At 42.8% G+C, this 25,384-nt stretch overlaps 1 protein-coding gene across 5 annotated transcripts in view; it reads right to left on the reverse strand.

Moving 5' to 3' along the window:
• Positions 1-25,384, reverse strand: part of GOLGA4 (golgin A4) — a 168,740-nt gene that overhangs the window by 130,599 nt on the left and 12,757 nt on the right. For 4 of the 5 annotated variants that reach the window (XM_056520352.1, XM_056520350.1, XM_056520348.1 and 1 more), the window contains exons 2-5: positions 23,994-24,068; positions 17,167-17,265; positions 11,796-11,849; positions 6,067-6,381 (exon numbers count right to left, since the gene is read on the reverse strand). In XM_056520352.1, coding sequence (XP_056376327.1) covers positions 6,067-6,381; positions 11,796-11,849; positions 17,167-17,265; positions 23,994-24,068 — 543 coding nt within the window. The remainder of the gene's footprint in view (positions 1-6,066; positions 6,382-11,795; positions 11,850-17,166; positions 17,266-23,993; positions 24,069-25,384) is intronic. The other variant, XM_056520353.1, reaches the window with a different exon arrangement.

Consider the following 25,384-nt stretch of genomic DNA (forward strand, 5'->3'; position numbering starts at 1 on the left):
TTTTTAAGTCAATATGAGGGTCTTTATGTTGGAAATCCTGCACCCCACAAAGTATTCAAAATGACATTCAAAAAGTTTTTTAACCCTTTAGGTGTTACACAGGAATAGCAGCAAAGTGGAGGAGAAAAATCAAAATCAATTTTTTTTTACACTAACATGTTATTGTAGCCCCCTTTTTTTCATTGATAAAAGGGGTAAAAGGTAAAAAAAGGCCCCTCAAAACTTGTAATTCATTTTCTCTTGAGTAAGGAAATACCTCATATGTGGATGTTAAGTGCTCTGTGGGCGCACTAGAGAGCTCAGAAGGGAAGGAGCGACAATGGCATTTTGGAGAGCGAATTTTGCTGAAATGGTTTTTGGGGAGCATATAGCATTTAGCAAGCCCCCCCCCCCCCCCCCCCCAGATGACATTCAAAAAGTTTTTTAACCCTTTAGGCGTTACACAGGAATAGCGGCAAAGTGGAGGAGAAAAATCTAAATCAAAATTTTTTACACTAAAATGCTGGCGTTACCCCAAACTTTTCATTTTCAAAAGGAGTAATAGGAGAAAATGCCCCAAAAATTTGTAACCATTTCTCTTGAGTAAGGAAATACTTCATATGTGGATGTAAAGTGCTATGTGGGTGCACTAGAGGGCTCAGAAGGGAAAGAGCGACATTTGGCTTTTAGAGAGCGAATTTTGCTGAAATAGTTTTTGGGGGGCATGTCGCATTTAGGAAGCCCCCATGATGCCAGAACAGTAAAAAATAAAAAAAACACATGGCATACTATTTTGGAAACTACACCCCTCAAGGAAGGTAACAAGGGGGTAAAGTGAGCCTTAACAGCCCACAGGGGATTGACGAACTTTCGTTAAAGTGGGACGTAAAAATAAACAATTTTCAATTAAAATGCCAGTGATACCCCAACTTTTTCATTTTTACAATGGGTAATAGGAGAAAACGCCCCCAAAAATGTGTAACCCCCCCATGGTGCCAGATCAATGGACAACCCCCCCCCCCCCCAGTGACCCCATTTTTTGTGGGTGGTTTTTTTTTTTGCGTTCATGTCAGAACTGCTGTAACTCAGCCACCTCTGTGCAAATCACCAATCTAGGCCTCAAATGTACATAGTGCGCTCTCACTCCTGAGCCTTGTTGTGCGCCCGCAGAGCATTTTACACCCACATATGGGGGTTTTCTCCTTTTACCTCTTGTGAAAATGAAAAGAATGGGGCAACACCAGCATGTTAGTGTAATTTTTTTTTTTTTTTTTACACTAACATGCTGGTGATGCCCCCAACTTTTCCTTTTCATAAGGGGTAAAAGGAAAAAAGAGGGGGGGGATGGGGGACATGTAAGGGGGTGTGTATGTAGTGTTTTACTTTTTAATTTTGTGTAGGTGTAGTGTAGTGTAGTGTTTTTAGGGTACATTCACACAGGCAGCAGTTCACAGTGAGTTTTTCACTGGGAGTTTGACCCACTGTAAACCCCCGCCCGTGTGAATGTACCCTGCACATACATATGGGGGGGGCAAACCTTCAGCTGTTGCAAAACTACAACTTCAAGCATGCACTGACAGACCGTACATGCTGGGAGTTGTAGCTTTGCAACAGCTGTAGGCACACTGGTGGGGAACCACTGAGTTAGGAAACAGACTCTAGCTCAGAGTTTCCCAACCAGTGTGCCTCCAGTTGTTGCTAAACTTCAACTCCCAGCATGCACTGACAGCCGAAAGGCATGCTAGGAGTTGTAGTTAAGCAACAACTGGGGAAGAACAGTTTGGAGACGGCTAAGTAGTGGTCTCCAAACTGTAGCCCTCCAGATGTTGCAAAACTACAACTACAAGCATGCCAAGACTGTCCAGGCATGCTGGGAGTTGTAGTTTTGCAACATCTGGAGGGCTACAGTTTGGAGACCACCATATAGTGGTCTCCAAACTGTGCCACATCAGATGTTGCAAAGCTACAACCCTGCCACCTTGCGTCTATCCTTTAGAATGGTTGGAGCGGTCTGTGAGATCGGGTCACAAGTGCATATACTGCCGCACGAGACCTGCGGGATGTGGGGGAGATATACTACCGCACGAAACCTGGGGGTAGGCGGGGGAGATGTACTGCAACACTGGAGTGTACTGCCGACTGCCCAAGTTGCCACAGCACAGGGACAAATCAGAGGAAGAGGCAGTGTAGTGCCGGTGTGCAGTTCTTCACCTCATACCAGAGAGAGTAGTTGAAAGCCATACCCCCATTTTAGGTCACGCCCCCGAAATTATCGACAGGAAATTCCCACAGCCGAAAAGGCCGAAAGGGGCATTTCAGCAGCCGAAATTTCGATGCATCCCTAACAATAATCGGCCCACAAATCGATTATGAAAATAATTGTTAGTCACAATATTACAAACAATAGGTCATTTTCTGATGACACATTACCCGGGACAATGACCATAGGAATTCATCAGTAACATAATAAAAAGACTATCCTTTATTAATGTATATTGTGTACTATAATGTTTAAATCTCCAATGAAGATGCCAGCCTGAAAATAGAACCATGTATCATCTAAGCATGGACTGCTGGGAGTGATAAAGTATCACATACTACATTCCTCTCACATTACATAAGGAAGAATTTGTGCTCTAAGGACAAACATACAAGACAGAAGGGAAACAACAAACAGACAGCTTGCACATATTTGTATTTAGGGGCCTGTAACTTAATATTAACATGTAGACTAGAATGTGTAATGCTAAAAATAGCCTGGGAATCAACTGGATCACACATTACAGGAAAATAAATGCCGGCTTGGTGAGCGATCCAATTGTTTTAAGGATCGATAATGGTTCTGGAGTGGTGCTAAAGATGGAGCCTGTACCAGCATGGCCTGAGGTGGGCTCTTCTACGCACAGACCAGCTTCTCCTCATGTTCAGTCCATGCACTTGGGCTTTGTTTATGTCGACCTTGCCTTAGACTACAAAAAGCTAGCTGCTATAGTAGTGGTGCATTTGGCATCAGATATGAAAGAAGAACTAGCCACTCTCCTCACCTCTCTACACAAATTGCAATCTGAAGTGACTAGCGCATGTTAGGAGCATAGAAGGGGGTCGACCAGCATGTGGAAATAATGGAGGATGAGGCCGCAGGCAATTGTGTGTAGAGTCCAGGTACAGAATGTAGTTCTGTACAGTCCTAAAGTCCCCTGAGGTAGAGTCCCTCAGGTCCACAGGGCTCTCCTGCAGGGTCCCCCTAGGTCATTATTATGGTATTCTATTGTGTATTAATTATGTACATTGTATAGCGAATATAAGCTATGTACAAAGGTTATTAGGATATTTACCCTGTATAGGACCTTCCTAAGGTCATGTGATATGTGATCACATGATACCCAGAGTTCCAGAGACACAGGTAACCACAGGCAACCAGCTATCAATGGGCTTTAGTCCAGCTCCCGATATATAAGGGGCTGTAGTCTCCACACTCTCTCTTAGTTCCTGGACATTAAAGCAAGTACAAGTCAAGTCCAGCATAGCTAGGCCAAAGCCTATAAATCTGCAGCCACATCTAATCAGAAAGTCTTCTATGTCTACAAGTCAAGTCTCTACTGTCCCTATCAGTCATAACAGTAGTACAGTGGTCTGCATCATTATTACTACTACAAGCCTGAGAGGTTCCCTGTGTCCCAGTCACCTCTATAGAAGTTGGCTACCTGTAAAGACTGTTATACTGCCTTCTTCAGAAAAGTTCCAGTTGCATCAAAACCCTGCTTTGGACTCATTTAATATATGCAGTTTTGGGTTGGCTGTCAGCGGTGCCCTAAACTATAAAACCACAGCCTAGCATCACGAACACTAAGAGTTAATAACATCTTGCCCCAGGGGTTAATACAATCTGACTCCACCACTCACACCGCTACACCCGTGGTCCCACCATACAACGGTGGCTCACCACATATGCATATGTCCGCATTTTAAAAAGTGAAAATGAGAAGTGGTGGGTGAGAGTCGACGACATGGAGATTCGCTCTCGCAGGAACAACCTGCACATCGCCAGCCTCCCAGAAGCGGTTAAACCCCAGTACCAGCAGGCACTGCGTGAGACAGAACTCCCAGAGATGCTGGGTTTCTTCCATCCTAGAAAGGTCAAACATGCTCACAAAGCAGAGACTATACTGTGCAAGCATGCAAAAAACAATTACTATTTTTATTTACTACTCTATGGACATAGCCCATAAGTGCAAGGAATTTAGCAATATATGCACTGCTCTCTATAAATGGCGAGTCAAGTTCCAGCCATACTCTGTATTATGGACTCCATATAGGGGATGCTCATACTTTCTGTTAGCCTGCTGGGATGACCGACTACCTAGGCGAGGAGGGTCTTTTTCAAGAGATGGGGACTCTACCTGGCCAAAGGAGTGTTGCTATGCTAAGGAGTGAATCTATACACAGTGTTCACTAGCTGCACCAGACCAACATTCCTATTCTCCTGGATGCCACACCAACAGTTTGTCTAGTTGCATGCCCTGGTCTGCCCCAAGGAAGAAGCGTCCGGCCTGAGTGGCTCATCTGGAGATTGTGTTTGCATATGCCCAAGTATCACTTCTGATTGTGGGGACATTCCTTATTCTTTCTTATTTTTCTCCTGGTGCTCCTTCAAAATTGAGGTCAGCTTCTTAGTTTTGTTTAGATTCTTTTTGGACATATGTTCTCTTACATAAATGTGGATGAGAACTTGCTCTCTTCTGCTGTCTGCTTAGTTTTGTTTGGTGTGTCAAGCGGGAGGGGGCTTACCTTACATGTGAGGAAAAAATAAATAATTAATGTGGAGAAGTAAGATGCTTACTCATGGTTCTTCAGTATTTTGCAGTCTGTTTTATGTTTGTTTGTTTTTTATTTACGCACCGTATGTTATTTTACATGCTCCACACCACAGCACCACACCTATAAGGAGAGATTATCCATTGACAATGCTATACCACGAATTGCCCTTATGCAAATAATATCCTGGAATGTTAAAGATCTCAGGTCGCCTAATAAATGGATTGTCATATTGCGACACGTGGGGAAATTGCACACTGACATAGATCTGTTGCAGGAGACAAATATTGCCATGGCTGATTTCTTTTGCCTAAAGAAGCTGTAGGTTGGCATGGACTACAAGTCATCATCTCAAGCATTAGGCTGGAATCTCAATACTTCTACACAGACAAATTTCTCATACTGTGGTTAAGCATGAAAGCCAAACTGCAGGCAGATTACTTCACCTGGTGATCCAAACATGAGTGGTACATTTAGTCTATAAAATATCTATGGCCCAAAGAGTCTAATGCCCCAACGATGGGATGCCCTGTAATCTCCCTAATGGGACCACGGCTCCCTGAAAGGAGTGTGTGCTGCAGACAGCTTGCTCTTTATTCATTTTCTTTGTAAGCAGAATAGATACCAGAGTACAGCACTCGGGTCTCTTCTGCGCTCCCACAGAGAATGAATGGTGTGTGTGCCACCTGCAGCAAGACAGAGTCTTGTTCAAGAGATTGTGGGGTGTGCCAGCAGTCAGAACCCCCTCGATCAGACACTTAACTTATCCCCTATTCACAGGATAGGGGTTGTCTTTTACTGGACTTTTTGATTAAAATTAGGCATTTTGTACTTCCACACTTTACTGTCTGTTCAGTAGGATGTGTTATGTAAGACTGTGCACTCTCCTGATGCACATGAGGTTTCTCTGCTAATTCCCAGTGAATACTGATTTAGGACCAACTTACTGCTTCTTCAGACAGAATGCAAGCTGCCCTAAACAACACACTGAATTCTATTAAAAGGTTTACAAGGCTGCAGTACTAAAATGCTGATTTTGAAAAATAACAGTCTGATTCCCATGTACTACTGCAGGCTATCACATTACTGTATTAGTGCACTTCACAATGAATGTCTGTTTAGGCCTATCGACATAGCATTATAGTGGCTATTAAAAGAACCAAAAACTATGCAAGCAGGTGACCTTAGCATTAGTAAAGGCAAAAAGCAGTTCATCTACCTTGTACTACAAAGACAATTATTTTAATAGCTTTGTTCCAGTAACAGACATACCTCGGAATACTTCCCACGATAATTTCCCAAGCTCTTCTCCATCCGATGAAGTCGATGAAAAAGTTGCTCTTTAGTGAGTCCTTCATGACCACCCAAAGCATCTTCTGCTTCACTTTCAATATCTGAAGATGGGTCAAACAAAGGCATTGAAGTGTCCCCATCAATACGGTTCAAGGAATCACGTGAACCACTTCTCACAAGCGATTCTTTCGATGAAGATCGGAACAATGTTTCCTTTACTGGGCTGCGAAATAGTGACTCCATTGAAGGGACGCGGAGCTGAAGCTTTTGCGCAAAAGACTGAGGTTCGTTCTTCTGCAATAATCAACATTTAACTGCATTAGAAACACATAACGCAGCCAAACTAACTCTTAAAGTGGTTTTCTGGGTTGCAGCCATAATCCACTGTAGAAAATAGTAAACAGCACTCACCATCCAAATGCAGTATAAAATCTTTGTCTTTATTTCGTCATAAAAAAATTATATAACATGCTGGCAGGCTAGCTGGGAGAGAGGAGGACGAGGAGACAGCAGCGGTACCTACATCACGCACCTTCTGCGCTTCGTTAGGCTATTTTTTAATGACGAGATGAAGATTTTATACTACATTTGGATGGTGAGTGCCGTTTACTATTTTCTATGAATATTTATGCAACTGCATGGACTAGTGTACCCTTCACACACTAGACCATATACTGGATTGAAACAGAGCACCACATCTGGCATTTTTATCACCCATACCCCCTGGCATTAAGGATTCAGTAGTAGACTTTTTTCTCTATAATACTATACATAATCCACTGTAGGGCTGCAGCTAACAATTATTTAAATAATCGATTATTTGTCAATTATTTTATCGATTAATCGGAAAATATATCAAAATGCCAAAAAAGGGTTCAGCTGATTCTACTTGAAAAATGATGTACAATGGCAATATTAAAAGTTTCTAGCATATGATGTGACCAAAGAGCAGCAATTTTGTATATTTTTTTTTCTTTTTTTTACATTTATGCCGGTTGCCGTACCGGATCATTATTAATGATCCTGTACATAAACCAGCATAGCTCTGATACTGCCGCATGGGTAACTGTCTTAACTTTTAAAATAAAATGTTAATGATTCACTAATATTTTAATAGTTCAGACAGTTAGCCATGCGGCAGTATCAAATATGTAAAAAAAAAAAAAAAATAAAAAAAAAAAAAAATTATTTCACTTTTTTTGTATAGCAATAGGAAAAGGGGGAGCTCATTTTTATTTGGGGAGCAGTTCATTTACATTATTTTTTTTTAATTACTTTAGTCTTTTTATATAGCACTCCTATACACATGGGAGTATGTGCAGACTGCAGAGCATTGCACCCAACCCACGTCTGTAGTACAGACTCTGTAGTAATACAGACAGACACTAGGGTGCAATGCTCTGCAGTGTGTGTAGTACACACTATATACTAGTACTGGCCCCACCAAGCTTACTATTGCAGACTGTTATGACAGAGACCCACGCCACCCGTCTGTCGCTATCTTACAGTGCTGCAACCGTGTCCAGCGGCACCCGCCTGGCTCTGGGACTGGGGTCAGATACTGTTAACTTAAAGAGGCTGCTGCAGCCTCATGACTGCTGACGCCCGGCATCCCTTTGCAACGGATCGGCCGATTATTCGATAACAGGATTCGGCAACATCGAATCCAGTTATCAAATGTTATCAATAACATCGATTAAGCGTTGCAGCCCTAATCCACTGCAGTGATCTCTATAGAACTATAACCAAAATGACTTTTTATCTGATTTCAACTAGAAGGATTGTGCTATACCTTCATTAAAGGGAAACTGAAAGATGAAAGAACACCACTAACTTGAATATACTGGTGGATATATTTTTCCTTACCTCATCCCAATAAGCCGTTCCCAAGATAAAGCATAATCTAGGAATATGCAGATGAACTCTTAACTGCATCAGAGGCAGGTTTGAAGACTATCTGCACCATCAATGCCTTCGCCTGGGTCCCATTCAAGCTCATCAATATTCATGTCCTTGATAAGTAAGGGGGTGCGAACAGGACCAAGGGGACGGCGTCAGAGGTGCAGATAATCTTCAAACCTGCTGCCGAGTTAATTTGCACATTGCAAGATTGGTGACAGATTACTAATAGGAATACATCATATTACTCAGGATGACCCAAACTAACTACCTGTATATTTAGGTTAGAAGGCTTGATACATCTGTCAGTTTTCCTTAAGGGTTCATTTACATTTAATAGATTATACCTTGTCCTTCAATAAGAGCGCCCTTCAAAGAGCCACAAGAACAATGAACTTTAAGAGGGCAAATTTTGATCAGCTCAGAAAAGCCCTTAACATTATAAATTAGGATAACGTCCTCAAAAACACAAATACAGACACTAAATGGAAGAGGTTTAAATTCACTCTGAGAGGTACCGTATTTATCGGGTTATAACACGCACCGGCCTATAACACGCACCGGCCTATAACACGCACCGGCCTATAACACGCACCGGCCTATAACACGCACCGGCCTATAACACGCACCGGCCTATAACACGCACCGGCCTATAACACGCACCGGCCTATAACACGCACCGGCCTATAACACGCACCGGCCTATAACACGCACCGGCCTATAACACGCACCGGCCTATAACACGCACCGGCCTATAACACGCACCGGCCTATAACACGCACCGGCCTATAACACGCACCGGCCTATAACACGCACCGGCCTATAACACGCACCGGCCTATAACACGCACCGGCCTATAACACGCACCGGCCTATAACACGCACCGGCCTATAACACGCACCGGCCTATAACACGCACCCTCATTTTTCCAAGGAAATTTTGGTTAAAAAGTTTTTTTTAACCAAAATATCCTTGGAAAAATTAGGGTGCGTGTGTGTGCAGGTGTACCTCGATAAACTGTTTCTGGTGGCTTCTGCAGTTCAATGTTTTAAAGTAGGGATCGACCGATTATCGGTATGGCCGATATTATCGGCCGATAATCACGATTTTGGGCATTATCGGTATCGGCAATTATCTTGCCGATAAGCCGATAATGCCCCGCCCCCCGCACCGCCCCCACCGCAACGCGACCGCCACCCCCTCGACCCGCTGCACCGCACCCCCGACCCACCGCACCGCGTCGCACCCCCCAGCGTGATGCTAGGCGGTATACCGGTATGGATTTTTTCCCATACCGCTATACCGGTCGGGCCCCTCCCCCACCCTCCGAGTCAATAAAAAAATTAAACTTACCCGTAATGGGGGTGGTCCAGGCCATCCTTCCTTCATGTAGTGTCCGGGGGCGTTCCGGGTGGAGGGTGGTCCGGTCCGGGCTGTCCTTCTCCCACGGTCTTCTTCTCCACTCCGGGCAGGCTCCGGCCTAGTACGCTGCATAGACGCCGCTACGTCGTGACGTCAGGTGCGTCGCTGCGCACGGGCGTCACTGCGCAGCGACGTCTATGCAGCGTACTAGGCCGGAGCCTGCCCGGACTGGAGAAGATGACCGTCGGAGAAGAAGGACAGCCCGGACCGGACCACCCTCCACCCGGAACGCCCCCGGACACTACATGAACGATGGATGGATGGATGGCCCGGAGCACCCTGGCAGGTAGGGGAGAGAAGCGGGCGGTGGCGGCGGCGGTCTATGGCCCCACAAAAGCCACTGCAGATCATTGATTTAAAGCGCCCGCTTTAAATCAATGATCTGCAGCGGTGTCGCAGGGGGTTAAATAGCCGATAACTTATACCGGAATATCGGTATAAGTTATCGGCTATCGGCCCTAACCTGCACCGATTATCGGTATCGGCCCTAAAAAAAACTATATCGGTCGATCCCTAATTTAAAGCAAGCGCTTTAAATCATTGACGTGCAGTGGCTTCTGTGGGGCCAGAGTGCCGCTGCTCTATTCCCTCCCCGTCCCTGGTTTTATAGTCAAATATCCCGCCGCCACTGCACAATTCACTCCCCGTCCCCGGTTTTATAGTTTCATGTGCCCTGGGGACTGCGGTCCTTCATGCTCCGGCAGTCTCCTGATTTGTCACTGTGCACCGCGCACTAACTGACAAGTAACGTCGTGTTGAGGACGTCACTCGTCATTACGCAGCTCACAGTGACAGATCAGGAGACCGTCGGAGCATAGAGGACCGCAGTGCCCAGGGCACATGTAACTATAAAACCGGGGACAGGGAGGGAATCGGGCAGTGGGACTCTGGCCAGGCAGAAGCTGCTGCAGTTCAAGGATTTAAAGCGCCCGCTTTAAATCATTGAATTGTAGCGGCTTTTGCGTGGTCACAAACAGCCTACCGGCGTATAACACGCAGAGAGAATTTAGGCTAAAAATGTTTGCATAAAAAATGTGTTATACGCCGATAAATATGGTACATACCGTATGGGGAAAAAAAAGAATCAGAAACAAGAGAAAGCCAATTTGGATGAAATAAAAATGTAAAGTGGGCAATAAATGACAAAAAGAATGCATTTAAGCTACTAAAATAGGAGGGCAGTTAAAGGGGTACTCCGCCCCTCGACATCTTATCCCCTATCCAAAGGATAGGGGATAAGATGTCAGATAGCCGGGGTCCCGCTGCTGGGGGCCCACGGGATCGCGAACCATCATTACTGCACAGAGCGAGTTCGCTCTGCACATAATAACGGGCAATACAGGGGCCGGAGCATTTTTACGCCACGGCTCCGCACCCTTGTGCCATCACTGCTCCGCTCCCTCAATACAAGTCTATGGGAGGGGGCGTGGCTGTCATCACACCCCCTGCCATAGACTTGCATTAAGGGGGCGGGTCGTGATGTCACGAGGGGTGGGGCCATGACGTCACGCTGCTCCATCCCTTGCATCACCCGTCATTACGCACAGAGTGAACTCGCTCTGTGCAGTAATGATAGCGCGGTGCCGTAGTGGCGATCCCGGGGGTCCCCGGCGAGCTGACATCTTATCCCTATCCTTTAAGGAGCTTTAAAAAGCTATAGGGAAAAAACATAAAATATGTGTAAGAAAAAAAAAATAGATAAAAACAGCAAAAAGGGAGACAGAAAGAATTGCCAAAGAGAGTAGGACTAACAACCAAATGTTCTTGAACTACTTAACTAGTAAAAAGTTTAAAAGTGAAAGTGTTGGCCCTTTCAAAAAAAAATAAAAAATGAGGGAGAAGTTAGACGGTGATGAGGAAAAAGCAAATATATTAAAGCAGAAGTCTCATGCCCAATCAGTACAGAAAACGTATCCCCTATCCAAAGAATAGGCAATATGTTTTAGATTGCGGGGGGGTCCAAGCGCTGTGGCCCCCACGATTGTGATTACAGAGCCCTGGCGGGGGCCGCCACAGTTTTTTTTTTTGGCTCAGTGATAAGAGGTACGCTGTAAGTTTGTCAAAAGGACTTTAGAATGAAATGAGAGAGCAAGAAGCTACATGGCTCAGGAACCAACTGTTCCCTCTACTCTACTGAAAAATGTTCTAAACAGATTTATTACAAGATTAGACTAGAAGACTTTAGCAGAGGAGAGATGGTGGCTGGAGACTGAGCCCTTCAGTTACCTTACGTAAAAGAATGCAGGCTGTAGAAGAGAAACTGAGCAAAATATTGAATTAAGACCTACGGAAATATTTTTTGTACCCCATAAGTAAAAATTATTTAAAAAAAAAACCCTGCATACTTTAAATCTCAAGTAAAAGCTATATTACAATGTAGCGTTTACCTGACTGGAGATGGGATCATTGCCATTCATGTTGTCCGCAGACCCTGATACATTCTGTTGGAAATAATAACAAAACTTATAACATGTGCAATGTGGGGTTAACTGAGTTTATTAGTTACAAGACTCACTGAAAAAAGTATAGTCTGTTAGATTTGCAAAACCAAAATTATCTTCATAGGAGTTTAGTGCTAAATGTATACAGGACAATATAGAAAGGAAACTACATAAAGAGTGTAAGTATGAGCGGCAACATTTATCATTGTCTTTAGATTTTTTTGTGTCTAGAAAAGGCACAAAAAAAGGTGCAAGCAGGGTTTATTTGCGCCTTTTGGTTTACACATTTCTGCTGATTTTGAGTTGCTATCCACTGATTTTGGCAATACACATGATATGGAAGGGATTTATGAACTGAAAAGTCACTAAAACTACACCAGGCCAGACTTAGCTTAGCTTTTTGGTGTATGTGAAGAGAGAAATTTCAGAAAATGTGACCTGCACAAAATGTATCAAATGCTCTGTGACCATTTAATAAATTTAGTGCTCCTACATATTACCAGCACACACAAAAAAAGGTGTAGAGAAATGCTTCACTTACACCTACAATGATAAATGCCAGATAAATGCAATAAATGCACCTAGATCATTATCACATTCTAAAACTGGCCTAGACCATTCAATTGTTAAATGATTTAACAAAACATCTATAGAATCTACAAACAGTCTGTTAATGTGGGCTAGAAGAATTGGATTTTAATTTGTCTAAACCACTTCATTTGGGACAAGTGGCACAGTGGCTCTAGCAGTCACTCATTTTCCCTAAGCCTTTTTATGGGGAGTCTGAGAGGTTGGTCACACAGCTAACGTGTGTCTGAATGCATTTTCGGAATTGACTATAAAATAACTTTTAATGCAAAATTACACAAAAAAAATGAAAAATAATAGTCCTGTATACATTCATGCACAAACTTCTACTGTTATGAGCTAAACTACTGGGTCAATTGCATGAAATATATGAGCATATGTTTTCATACATACATCTTTTCCCACATACAATTACTATATTAGTCAATATTACAGGACATGCTATGTTACTTGTTTTCTTTTTATTACCAATTTCCTCTCACCCATGCAATATATTTATTAGTGTCTGGATATATGCATTACAGAAAGCTATTGACTTATTTGGGAGCTTAAAAGAAACCTGTCATCACGTTCATGCTGCCTGAACCATGGGTCCCTGGCTGCTTCTCCCAGCTCCTCCAGTCTTGATAGATCTCTCCTTATTAGGGACTAGAAACAGATCTATTAATTGAGGCTGAAGGGGCAGGGTAAAGCCCACATGGAGTGCCACAAAGACTGGTGGTTCAGGAAGCATAAGAGTGATGACAGGTTCCCTTTACTTAGAATTCCAGCTAATCATTCAGTTCAATGCTGACTGAATATTTTGAATGTGTAAACACTTGGCATTCCCCATTGGGTGTTGTAATAAGTAGCTTTACCAGTCGGGCCTAGTCTTTCCCCACTAGGCCATGCCTTTTTGTGAATGGCCAAAAGGGTGTCTGAAGTATACACCCAATTATATATTAGAAATGATAGGCGACAGGATGCCTGCAATGTTATAATACCTTCAAGTATTTTTGTTGAATAGTTTCGGAGTAGCATGCTACCTCTGCTTTATAGCGAATGTACACTTTTTAACCCCATGTTGCCCTTAGGTCCAACATTTTCTACTGAATAATTTTAGATATATTTTAGAATATATCTTTATAGTAATCGACCACCATTTTTGCAATACAGAAGAATCCGTCACCAGGTTTATGCTGCTGAATTTATGGCAGCATAAAGAAGTGACAGAAACCCTGATTTCTGCTCGATGTCACTTATTTTGCAGTTATTCTAAAATAGTTGTTTATTAGTGGCAGAGAAGTCCCAGAACACTAGTCCTCTATATAGAAGACATGCTCTGTAGTCCCTGGTATTCATGAGATGTGGTGCCCCAGGACCACCTGTGGACTAACTGGTTTCTGTCATTTAGCAGCAGGAGCAGGACCATAAAATTCAGATTTCCGCTGTTGCCACTAGACGAAACTCAGGAGCTAATCTTCTACGTGAATGGAACAGCAGTGGACATGCTCAGCCACCACTCCACGCACTCTCAATGGGACTTCAAAAGGCAGATGAGGACTGTACTTTGCTATCATTAGAAGTCCCATGGGATTGGTGGGGTTCCAGCGATCCGGCCCCCAGTTTGCTGCCAGAAAACAGGGTCGAGGACTACGGCTTCATACTACCTGTGTGTGATATACACATACAGAAGAATACAGTATCTCACATACGAGAGTACACCACTCACATTTTTGTAAACAACACTGCTCAAAAAAATAAAGGGAACACTTAAACAACACAACGTAACTCCAAGTCAATCACACTGCTGTGAAATCACACTGTCCACTCAGGAAGCAACACTGATTGACAATCAATTTCACATGCTGTTGTGCAAATGGAACAGACAACAGGTGGAAATTATAGGCAAATAGCAAGACACCCCTAATAAAGGAGTGGTCCTGCAGGTGGTGACCACAGACCATTTCTCAGTTCCTATGCTTCCTGGAATGTTTTGGTCACTTTTGAATGCTGGCGGTGCTTTCACTCTAGTGGTAGCATGAGACTGAGTCTACAACCTACACAAGTGGCTCAGGTAGTGCAGCTCCTCTAGGATGGCACATCAACGTGAGCTGTGGCAAGGTTTGCTGTGTCTGTCAGCGTAGTGTCCAGAGCATGGAGGCGCTACCAGGAGACAGGCCAGTACATCAGGAGATGTGGAGGAGGTCGTAGCAGGGCAACAACCCAGCAGCAGGACCGCTACCTCTGCCTTTGTGCAAGGAGGAGTAGGAGGAGCACTGCCAGAGCCCTGCAAAATGACCTCCAGCAGGCCACAATTGTGCATGTGTCCACTCAAATGATCAGAAACAGACTCCATGAAGGTGGTATGAGGGCCCAAAGTCTACAGGTGGGGGTTGTGCTTACAGCCCAACACTGTGCAGGACGTTTGGCATTTGCCAGAGAACACCAAGATTGGCAAATTTGCCACTGGCGCCCTGTGCTCTTCACAGAGGAAAGCAGGTTCACACTGAGCACATGTGACAGACTTTAGTCCAGGTCTGGGAGGACATGCCTCAGGAAACCATCTCATCACCTCATCAGGAGCATGCCCAGGCATTGTAGGGAGGTAATATGGACACACACACTACTGAGCCTCATTTTGACTCTTTTAAAGGAGTAGTCCAGTCCTGGAAAACTTATCCCCTATCCTAACACCCCAAGATCTCCTGTACGGGGCCCTGGCAGTCCGCGGGAAGCGTTGACCACCGCACGAAGCGGTGGCTGACATAGCCCCTTAATATTGCGCTATGGCAGAGCGCTCCGGCTCTGCCATAGAATTGTATTGAGGGGGCGTATCAGCCACCACTTCGTGCTGTGGTCAGCACGCCCCCTTCCAGCGGGCTGCCGGGGCCCCGTACAGGAGATCATGGAGGGCCCCAGCGATCAGACCCCCCCCCCCCCCCCCATGATCTGAAACTTCTCCCCTATCCTTAGGATAGGAGATAGGTTTTTCTGTACTGGACTACTCCTTTAAAGACATTACCTTAAAGTTGGATCAGCCTGTAGTGTGGTTTTCCACTTTGATTTTGAGTGTGACTCCATATCCAGACCTCCATGGGTTGATAAATTTGCATTGATTATTTTTGTGCAATTTTGTTGTCAGCACATTCAACTATGTAAAGACTTAAGTATTTCATACGATTAGTTCATTCATTCAGATCTAAGATGTGTTATCTTAGTGTTCCCTTTATTTTTTTGAGCAGTGTATGTTTTCATGGTACAACTTTAATGTTTTGTCCCCTCTAACCTGGGCCCAATAATGAATTCTCCCTCCCTGAGGTCATGTGACTGTTAGGCTAGGTTCACACTATGGAATTCGCGCCTGCAATTCTGCTTTGAAATTGCAGGTAGAAATTCTGCTTACTAAAATGTATTGTATAGTGAATGGGTTTCCATTCACAAATTCACACTTCAGAATTTGTGAAGCGGAATTTGTGAACGGAAAATCCGCTTTGAAATTTCCACCTGAAGAATGGTGCTCCTCATTCTTCAGGCAGAAATACTCGCAGAACCCATTGCAGTGTATTGAATTCAGTCAGCGCTGGCCGCACTCGGAATCTCTGGGTGGAAATTTTCTGCCCAGAGATTCTGCAGTGTGAACCTAGCCTTAGTGTTACAAGGTCTCAGGTATGAATGGTGAGCAGTCTCTGACACAGACTGAGGTGGCCGCAGAAAGCACTGTGGTCATACTGGAGAGAACTACACAAATTCCTCTGAAAACACAGCAGTAATGGAAGGCTTTAGATTTTTTTGTTGTTGTTGTCAAGGTTTAGACATTAAAGGGGTATTCCGGGCAAAAACATTTTATCCCCTATCCAAATGATCGGGGATAAGAGGTCTGATGGGGGGGCATGATCTCCCTGCAGCACCCGCATTCTATGCAGGAGCTGCGTCTCCAATTTCGGAAACCTCCGGGACTGGGGATGTGATGTCACGCCACACCCCCTCCATTCATGTCTATGGGAGGGGGCATGATGTCCATCCTGTCCCCTCCCATAGACATGAATGGAGGGGGCGTGGCATGACATCACGTCCCCAGTCCCAGAAACCCTGAGGTTTCTGAAACTGGAGACGCAGCTCCCGCATAGAATGCGGGTGCTGCAGGGAGATCGCGGGCGGTCACAGCGGTGGACCCTCCGCGATCAGACATCTTATCCCCTATCCTTTGGATAGGGGATAAAATGTTTTTGCCCGGAATACCCCTTTAATGGCTCACTTATGTGAGATACTGTATATTTAAGACATTTTTGCCAAACATTTTTTACACTTAAATATACTATACAAAAAAAATAACTTTCAGAAAGTGTCTTATGGCCTCTTAAGATGGTAACCTATCATGTCCTTGGGAGTGGGACACAACATATGTATGGCTCAGGTTTGTGGATATTATGTAGTCATAACTGTCTAAAAATATGTATAGATGTAAAGACCACTTAAAACAAAAATACCAAACCTGACTGTTAATGCTGCAGGTTATTGTGTCAGAAGCAATAATGGGCAATTACTGCATTTGCTTTGTCCAGAAAGAATTATGAGCAAGCGTTGACCTATTATCACAGAAACAAGTTAATTATATTAAACACCCACATTGAAGCACACAAACATTTAGTGCAGAATACTAATACAAAGTAGCAGGGAATTACTACTGGAAGGGTCTAGAAGCAGATCTAGAGTAATTCCACTTCCTAAAAGGAATGGGTGGACTCACCACACTGCCACTCTGGGGTCTGGACCGTTTGGTGTGGTCCAGAGCAAAAATAGTGTATTCAGAGAGTAAAGCAGGCTCTGCTATCATCCCGGCCAGCAGCTGTGCCACACAATACAATGGGGAGACAGATAATCAGAAGGTTTTTTTTGTCACATTGCACTTCTTACTCTGTGTAGTACCGTATTTCAATTTAAGACTGGGGTACAGTAACAGTTTTCTGGGCAGAGAAGTTTATATAAAAAAAATAAAATAAAAAGCTTCTGAGTGGAGTGAAAATGAAGAATGAATACTCACCTGCCTCTATTCCCCCCACCCACTGCTGCCATTGTGACAGCACATAATCTTTGCTGCAGTGGAATTGATTCTGGAGGCCCATTCCACAGTTACTGTACATGAAAATCTCATAGGTTTTATGCACATAAACACATGCTCTTACCAATGTTGATCAAATGGACACAGTAGTAAATGACCCTGTTACCAACATAACATAACTTTTGAGTACATGTAATCTATAGTTAAAATCCAGTATTAGCTTTGCTTTTTTTTTGTCAATCACCATCCCAGTCATATATTAGGCTACAGCACCTCAGTTGCTGTATTTTGTCGGTGCCATTTTGGGTTTTCTAATATATGTAATAATTATAATGTAATTTCTATTCTATTTATTTATTTATTTAGCTTCCTCTGTTGCAAAGTTAAGTTTTTAGTAGGTATATATCACTATTACATAGTAAGGAGTCATGGTTTGCTTACTATATAAAAGGCCTTGTGGTTCAGTTATGTCAAAGTTTTTTAGGCTGTTTAATGTTACAGCCAATTAAATTTTCTTTCCGCTAAGAGCCATAACCATTATTTCCTTGTCCACAGAGCCATACAGGGGCTTGATTTTTGCAGGACGTGTTGTACTTTTAAATGGCATTTTTCATTTTATCACATAATGTTATCTAGAAACCAACTCATTGTGGTTTGCTTAGATTATCAATACACTTGCAGCAAGAGGTTGCCAGCTGATTGTGTAAAAGAAGTGTGTCTGGTGTCACCGTGAGTTCAAGCAGGGGGTCCAAAGAGGAAGACGACTGGCCTGCCGCTATGATAACAGAAGGCAAAGGGGAATGATGACTTAAAGGGGTACTCCGCCCCTAGACATCTTATCCCCCATCCAAAGGATAGAGGATAAGATGTCAGATCGCCGGGGTCTCGCTGCTGGGGACCCCCGGGATCTACCATGCGGCACCCCACCTGTAGCGGCTTCCGGAACCGCTGGAGGTCCTCAGGCTGAGTCCATCTCGACCACGGGGACGGAAGATCGTGACATCACGACTCTGCCCCCGTGTGACGTCACACTTCGCCCCTCAATGCAAGTCTATGGGAGAGGGCCAGCCAGCCACAGAGACAAAGTCTGAGCCTGCTGCAGCTGTCTGCTTCTTCTTGGTTCTTGTGACTTTTTTTGGGGAAGAACAAAAACACTCAGCTCATTTTATCTTCACTGCACCTGGAGGAACATTAAAAAAAATAAATAAATAAAAACTCTCTGCCCATAAAACCTCTTTAACATAACCCCACTGCCTCCATGGGGATTAACATATAAGTTCTCCATGACCAAACACGCAGGTTAATAGGGCCATAGTGGGTATTAACTTCCCAAAAACCTTTTTTCCCCTAACTAAGGGATTGTCCGGGCCACTAATGTTTTGGGAACAAAAAGTATTCACGGTTATGTAAGAATTTTTTTTCTGCAAGTAAAAAAAAAAAAAAAAAAATGTAAATATGTATATGCGCCTGCACCAATGGTTCACTGTTCAATAGTGACTCTTCTGGGAGTTGGGAGTATAATACAAGAACACGATAATCGACATATATTTGTCTAAAGTGTTATGACCAGCCTGGGGCCTCTATCTGTGTGTCTGTGCTGGAATTTGGAATGAAATAAAACTTTGACTGCACAGACATGGAAGTAGACAGCTGGTAAGTGAGGATTCTTTCAACCTTTTAGAGCCCCGGACAACCCCTTCAACATGTATGGACTGCTTCATTGCTCTATTTTAGGCTAAGAAAAAACAAGAATGACAACAAAAGAAATTATAAAAAAAAAAAAAAAAAAATAACCATTAGAAATAACCTTCTAGTTTGAGTGAAAAAATATACACACCTTGTCGTCATCAAGTATCATTAGTATAGTACAGGCATAGGCAACCATCAGCACTGCAGATGTTTTGGACTACATCTCCCATGATTCTCTTACAACCAAAATGCTGGCAAAGCATCATGGGAGATGTAGTCCAAAACATCTGCAGTGCTTAAGGTTGCCTATGCCTGGAATAGTAATTTCCCACATTATTACACTCAATGACAAAAAAAATAAAAATAGTGCCCCCAGTTAGAAATGTCAGATTGCTGCCATTCTCAGCATGCAGTTATGTCTCACATATGTAAATGAATTATAAGTATGGTCTGGTTTGACACTGGGCCTTGCCACAAGAGGCTGTAAAAGTGCTCCCCCCTATCAAAAGCTTCTCAAATGCCACTTTTGGGTACTGTACCTATTGTTCAGAGATCGTTGACTGCTAAATATGCCTTTACAACACAACCAAGGACATTTTGGACCAGTTGAACGACTGAAAAGGGGCTCATGAATGAACAGAGAAACAGGACGGACCTTTCAAGGAACCGTCCACTGTCTAGACCGTTCTCACCACGCTGTTAGGAGGTGCTGGGCACAGTCATTTCACAAGGGCATGCAAAACACAGCTTTGGACTGCCCAGGCAGACTACCAGTAGAGAGGATTGTTTCATTAACAAACAAGCGCAAACAACTCCCACAGTTTCCTTGTCCACCATGCAGATACAGTTGGGCACCTTCATTCACAGTGGTGTCTTAAGTAACCTGGATTACTACGGATTGGAACCATATTTTTAGGTATTGCATACAATGGTGGGTCACCCCTATATGAGGGACACCTACGCCTATTTGGGCCTTCTGGATAATACTTAGTAACACACAGCAAGGGTTTTCCAGGAATGTCTCCCCCAAACTACAACACTTCTCTGGCCTGCCCAGGTGCCAGATTCATCAAAAATTGCGCATTTATGGCAAGCCAGTATTGGCAACCTTCAAATGTGCAGGATCTACAAGCATAAACATCTGTGGGCAAATGTGCAGCTGGATAACATACGGAACCTGTATGGTGCCACAACCAATCCTATCTCATCTTGTATTAAGGTTAGAGGTGGCTCAAAAGGGCACTAGAGGCTTGTTTTATTTATCTGTACAGTATTTGTAAATCAATATCCTTTCGCTCTTATATTGAAATCACTTACATATATCATTAGCTTCACATATAAAGTTTCATTCGATGCCAACATCTCATTCTTGGTGCTTTATATTTTTGTCATTGAGTATTTATAAAACATGATTAAACCTACACTATATTTGGTTGTCCTTTATGTCATTATGCAAAGTGCACAGGACACATTTTTACTATTTGTATACGGTATATTGTTTTGCTTGGCAAAATACATGTATATACAGCTATATACACCTGCCATCTCTGCAAATCACTGGTTGCAGTAGTATTGGCTGACCAGGCAAGTCCTGCATCAAGCACTCATCTAGGAAGCAGGAAGTAGAGAGAAGATCAGTGGACCAGGACAAGGAAAAATGGGAGCATAGCACAGGGTGGGCCATTTATATGGATACACCTTAATGAAATGGGAATGGTTGGGGATATTAACTTCCTGTTTGTGGCACATTAGTATATGTGATGAGGGAAACTTTTCAAGATGGGTGGTGACCATGGCGGCCATTTTGAATCCAACTTTAGTTTTTTCAATAGGATGAGGGTGATGTGACATCAAACTTATTGGGAAATTCACAAGAAAAAACAATGATGTGCTTGGTTTAACGTAACTTTATTCTTTCACGAGTTATTTTCAAGTTGCTGACCACTTATAAAATGTGTTCAATGTGCTGCCCATTGTGTTGGATTGTCAATGCAACCCTCTTCTCCCACTCTTCACACACTGATAGCAACACCGCAGGAGAAATGCTAGCACAGGCTTCCAGTATCCGTAGTTTCAGGCGCTGCACATCTCGTATCTTCACAGCATAGACAATTGCCTTCAGATGATCCCAAAGATAAAAGTCTAAGGGGGTCAGATCGGGAGACCTTGGGGGCCATTCAACTGGCCCACGATGATCAATCCACTTTCCAGGAAACTGTTCATCTAGGAATGCTCGGACCTGACACCCATAATGTGGTGGTGCACCATCTTGGTGGAAAAACTCAGGGAACGTGCCAGCTTCAGTGCAACAAAATCTTCTGCGTAAACTGAGGGTCCTGTTCCAATTTTTGTTTTGCCCATTCTGCAGCACCTGAAACTACGGATACTGGAAGCCTGTGCTAGCATTTCTCCTGCGGTGTTGCTTTCAGTGTGTGAAGAGTGGGAGAAGAGGGTTGCATTAAAAATCCAACACAATGGGCAGCACATTGAACACATTTTATAAGTGGTCAGAAATTTGTAAATAACTCATGAAAGAATAAAGTTACATTAAAACCAAGCACATTATTGCTTTTCTTGTGAAATTCCCAATAAGTTTGATGTGTCACATGACCCTCTTCCTATTGAAAAAAATAAAGTTGGATTAAAAATGGCCGACTTCAAAATGGCCACCATGGTCACCACCCATCTTGAAAAGTTTCCCCCTCCCTCACATATACTAATGTGCCACAAACAGGAAGTTAATATCACCAACCATTCACATTTTATTAAGGTGTATCCCACCCTGTAGAACAGAAAAGCAGGGCACTCACCATCGGCGTTAAAAACGTATTCTTTATTTCAACTTGAAGTGTACAGGTGCATACAGAAAGCAGGCATGGACGGACACAGGTGCGGGGATGGCTCCACGGGCTTGTGGAGCCATCCCCGCACCCTTGTCCATCTGTCCCTGCTTTCTGTATGCACCTGTACACTTCAAGTTGAAATAAAGAAGAAGTTTTTAACGCCGATGGCGAGTGCCCTGCTTTTCTGTTCTACTTGTGCTATGTTGGATTGTACTTCTACTAGTGCAGTGAGCACCACCTGACAGGTGAAGCTGTCGGAAGTTTGCCTATAATATCCACTCCTAAGGGTGATTGTTATCATTATCAGTGCAGAGTGTTTCTACAAGTGTATTTGGGAAAATGGGAGCAGCAGATGACGGGTAGGCTTGGTCTCTTTCTCTAATCACACTCTCATTACTCGAACAGCATAGAATTTTTAAGATAACACTGGAATACTATTTTAGATTGGTTGAACAAATTTACATCTAAAAAGGGGTTGGTTTAATGGCACAAGTATAAAATTCTGCCAACACTATTCAGATGAATGGGATAGTTGCAGAAGTGATTGCAACAAATCTGCCACATGTGAATTTGGGCTGGGCTAATACCAAGTATCATAAGTATTGAAGGGGATACCAGTATACGTATACTACAGCATACTTGTAGCAGGCCCATTTCAGTTTGGGTTTTGACTGAACACAGTCTACCATAATGGGTATTCTTACTCTATTTCCTCAACATATTTTTATTTTACAGGACTCAAAAGTGCTGGAGGCAATGTTTTAGGTACTGCAAACAAAGTATATGAAGGGAAACCGAATGAACATACTATCTAATCAAATACGTTCAGTCTATCAACTGTTCCAAGTATCTCGCAATATATGCTGGTATATATTTTTCCCAGTATCCTAATGAAATACTCAATAACAGTGAGTGCCCAGCATTTCTCTCACAGAGAAGATCCCTAACCTTAGAATACTGAAAATGAAAGAGAAAACACTAAACTCTAGTGAAAGAATGCTAAAATACAAAGTAAAAAAAACTTTTTAGCCAGCTATCACAATTAAAAATGGCAAGTGAATATAATTTAATATATGTCACCCCCATTAACCTATTGATTCAGGCTGTGGAGCACCACCCGTGCACCAAGCCTGTCGCCCAAATAAGGAGGACAACATTTGAATGGAGTGATGGATCAGGCATAGGTAAGTATCATCAGAGTCACCCGCACTACCAGCCTGTACCAACAGGTTAGTGCGGGTGACACTGAAGACAGATTTCCTTTGATATATTCACATATTTTCTTGCCATAATTGTATAAGCTGATAACTAAAAACTTTCTATTTTGTATTTTAGCCACTTCTGGTGACAGATTCCATTTAAAGTGAAAATTCAGGGGATAATATGTATCTTTTCAGACCACACTTACAGATTTTTACTTAGTATATTTAGGCATTTGTAGTCAGTCAAATCAACCAAGAAGGCAGAATGGAGGCTTGGCAAGAAATTATAAAGGGAAATACATAAACTAACAGGCTACCTATGCATATACCCTAGTATAGAAGTATTTCTGTTAACTGTAAACTACAGTTTTCACCCTGACATAAAAACATGAAAGTATACCTGTCCTAAAAAAAAAAAAAAAAAAAAAGAGGCACTGAGTGTTCACTAGAACAAGCAGTGACAAAAGTGCACTACCATGTGCTTCTCGCCCTGTTGAGACAGTGCACACTTAAAAAGCATGTTGCAGCCTGTTGGAAAAGGAAAGAATCATTTTGTGGACTCCATTCACTATTTCTGGAAAGATGCATGAATAGCCATTTTTGACAATATATCAAAGCACGATGCCTCCAATGTATGTGATAAAATAACACTTTATAGCTAGGTTCAGTTATTGTAAATTTACTAATATTAAAAATTACAATTCACTTGTGGACATCTTACAAATATCAGTGGTACTAGTCAGATATTAAAGCTGAAATCATAACTAGGCTATAGACTGACCTCTTTGTCTGGAGTAGCCATGCTGTCATCCTGCTGGTCGGTCGAGGATGTACGACTTCTATTCCCCGATTGGCCCTAATAGAGAAAAGTTTATTCAAGTAAATAAGTGGAAACTCACATAAGAGGTTTCATTCAGCTTACTGTTTCTATTACTACTTCCTAAAGCTCTATTGTTTGGATGTTATGCTTAAAAAAAAAAAAAAAAAAAAAAATAAAACTATATACACCTGATGAATACATCTTTGGTTTTACACATTGATAAAATAATTAGTATTGTTGAAAACCATCTTCCACTCCCAAAATTATCCTCTATCCATAGAATAGAAGATAACCTGATGGGTGGGGGTCCAACCACTGGGAACCTCAATGATGTAGAAAGCGGATGAAAACTGTCCCCCAAGCGAATGGAAAGCTGCACACTTACACTGCCAGCACTTTGTTCATTCTCTATTGGGTGTCCGAATATAGATGAGCTCAGACGCGCTCCATTTATTGCGTGGACAATATGCTTCCGCTACCTGGACCGGCTGTTTCCAGCGGTCAGACCACCCGTCAATCAGCTTGTTATTCCCTATCCACAGGATAGGGGATAACTTTTGAAGTTGGGAATATCCCTTTAAATTTCTATGTCCAACATGAAGAAGCTGACAGAAGGATCAGGATGCAAACCACATTATTTTATTCATTTTCAGACGCAATTATATGCAATTTTCAACTGACGGATGGTTTGAAGCGGTGAAGTTTTTCCACCACAGATTTTAGCTACAAGGCAACTTAATAGGCATCTTTTTAAAAATGCTTAGAGTTTTGTACAGATTCTTTCCCCTATATGTTAAAAGGGTTTTGCAAAGTAGATCAATATGTATTGTGATGTCATTTTACATATAGGATCTGAACTGGAAATCCAGAGCAAATTTGCCTGTCCGACTGAAGCCTAATGTAGCTAAAGACGCTCAATGTCAGAATTGGGTAATAAAGTAAGGCAGCGGCAGAAAGTTCACACTCCTCTCCTCAACCCTGACAGTACTTAGAGACCTCTTTTACAGTATCTTAATGCTTCATGGAAAAAGACTGCAACCCCCATAAGTACTCTTCTGCATAGTCTCTCTGCTATTTAACCCCTTAAGGACTCAGGGTTTTTCCGTTTTTGCACTTTCGTTTTTTCCTCCTTACCTTTAAAAAATCATAACCCTTTCAATTTTCCACCTAAAAATCCATATTATGGCTTATTTTTTGCGTCGCCAATTCTACTTTGCAGTGACATTAGTCATTTTACCCAAAAATGCACGGCGAAACGGAAAAAAAAAATCATTGTGCGACAAAATCGAAAAAAAAACGCCATTTTGTAACTTTTGGGGGCTTCCGTTTCTACGCAGTGCATATTTCGGTAA

The sequence above is a fragment of the Hyla sarda genome, chromosome 5 (assembly GCF_029499605.1).
Source record: "Hyla sarda isolate aHylSar1 chromosome 5, aHylSar1.hap1, whole genome shotgun sequence".
NCBI classification, from domain to species: Eukaryota; Metazoa; Chordata; class Amphibia; order Anura; family Hylidae; genus Hyla; species Hyla sarda.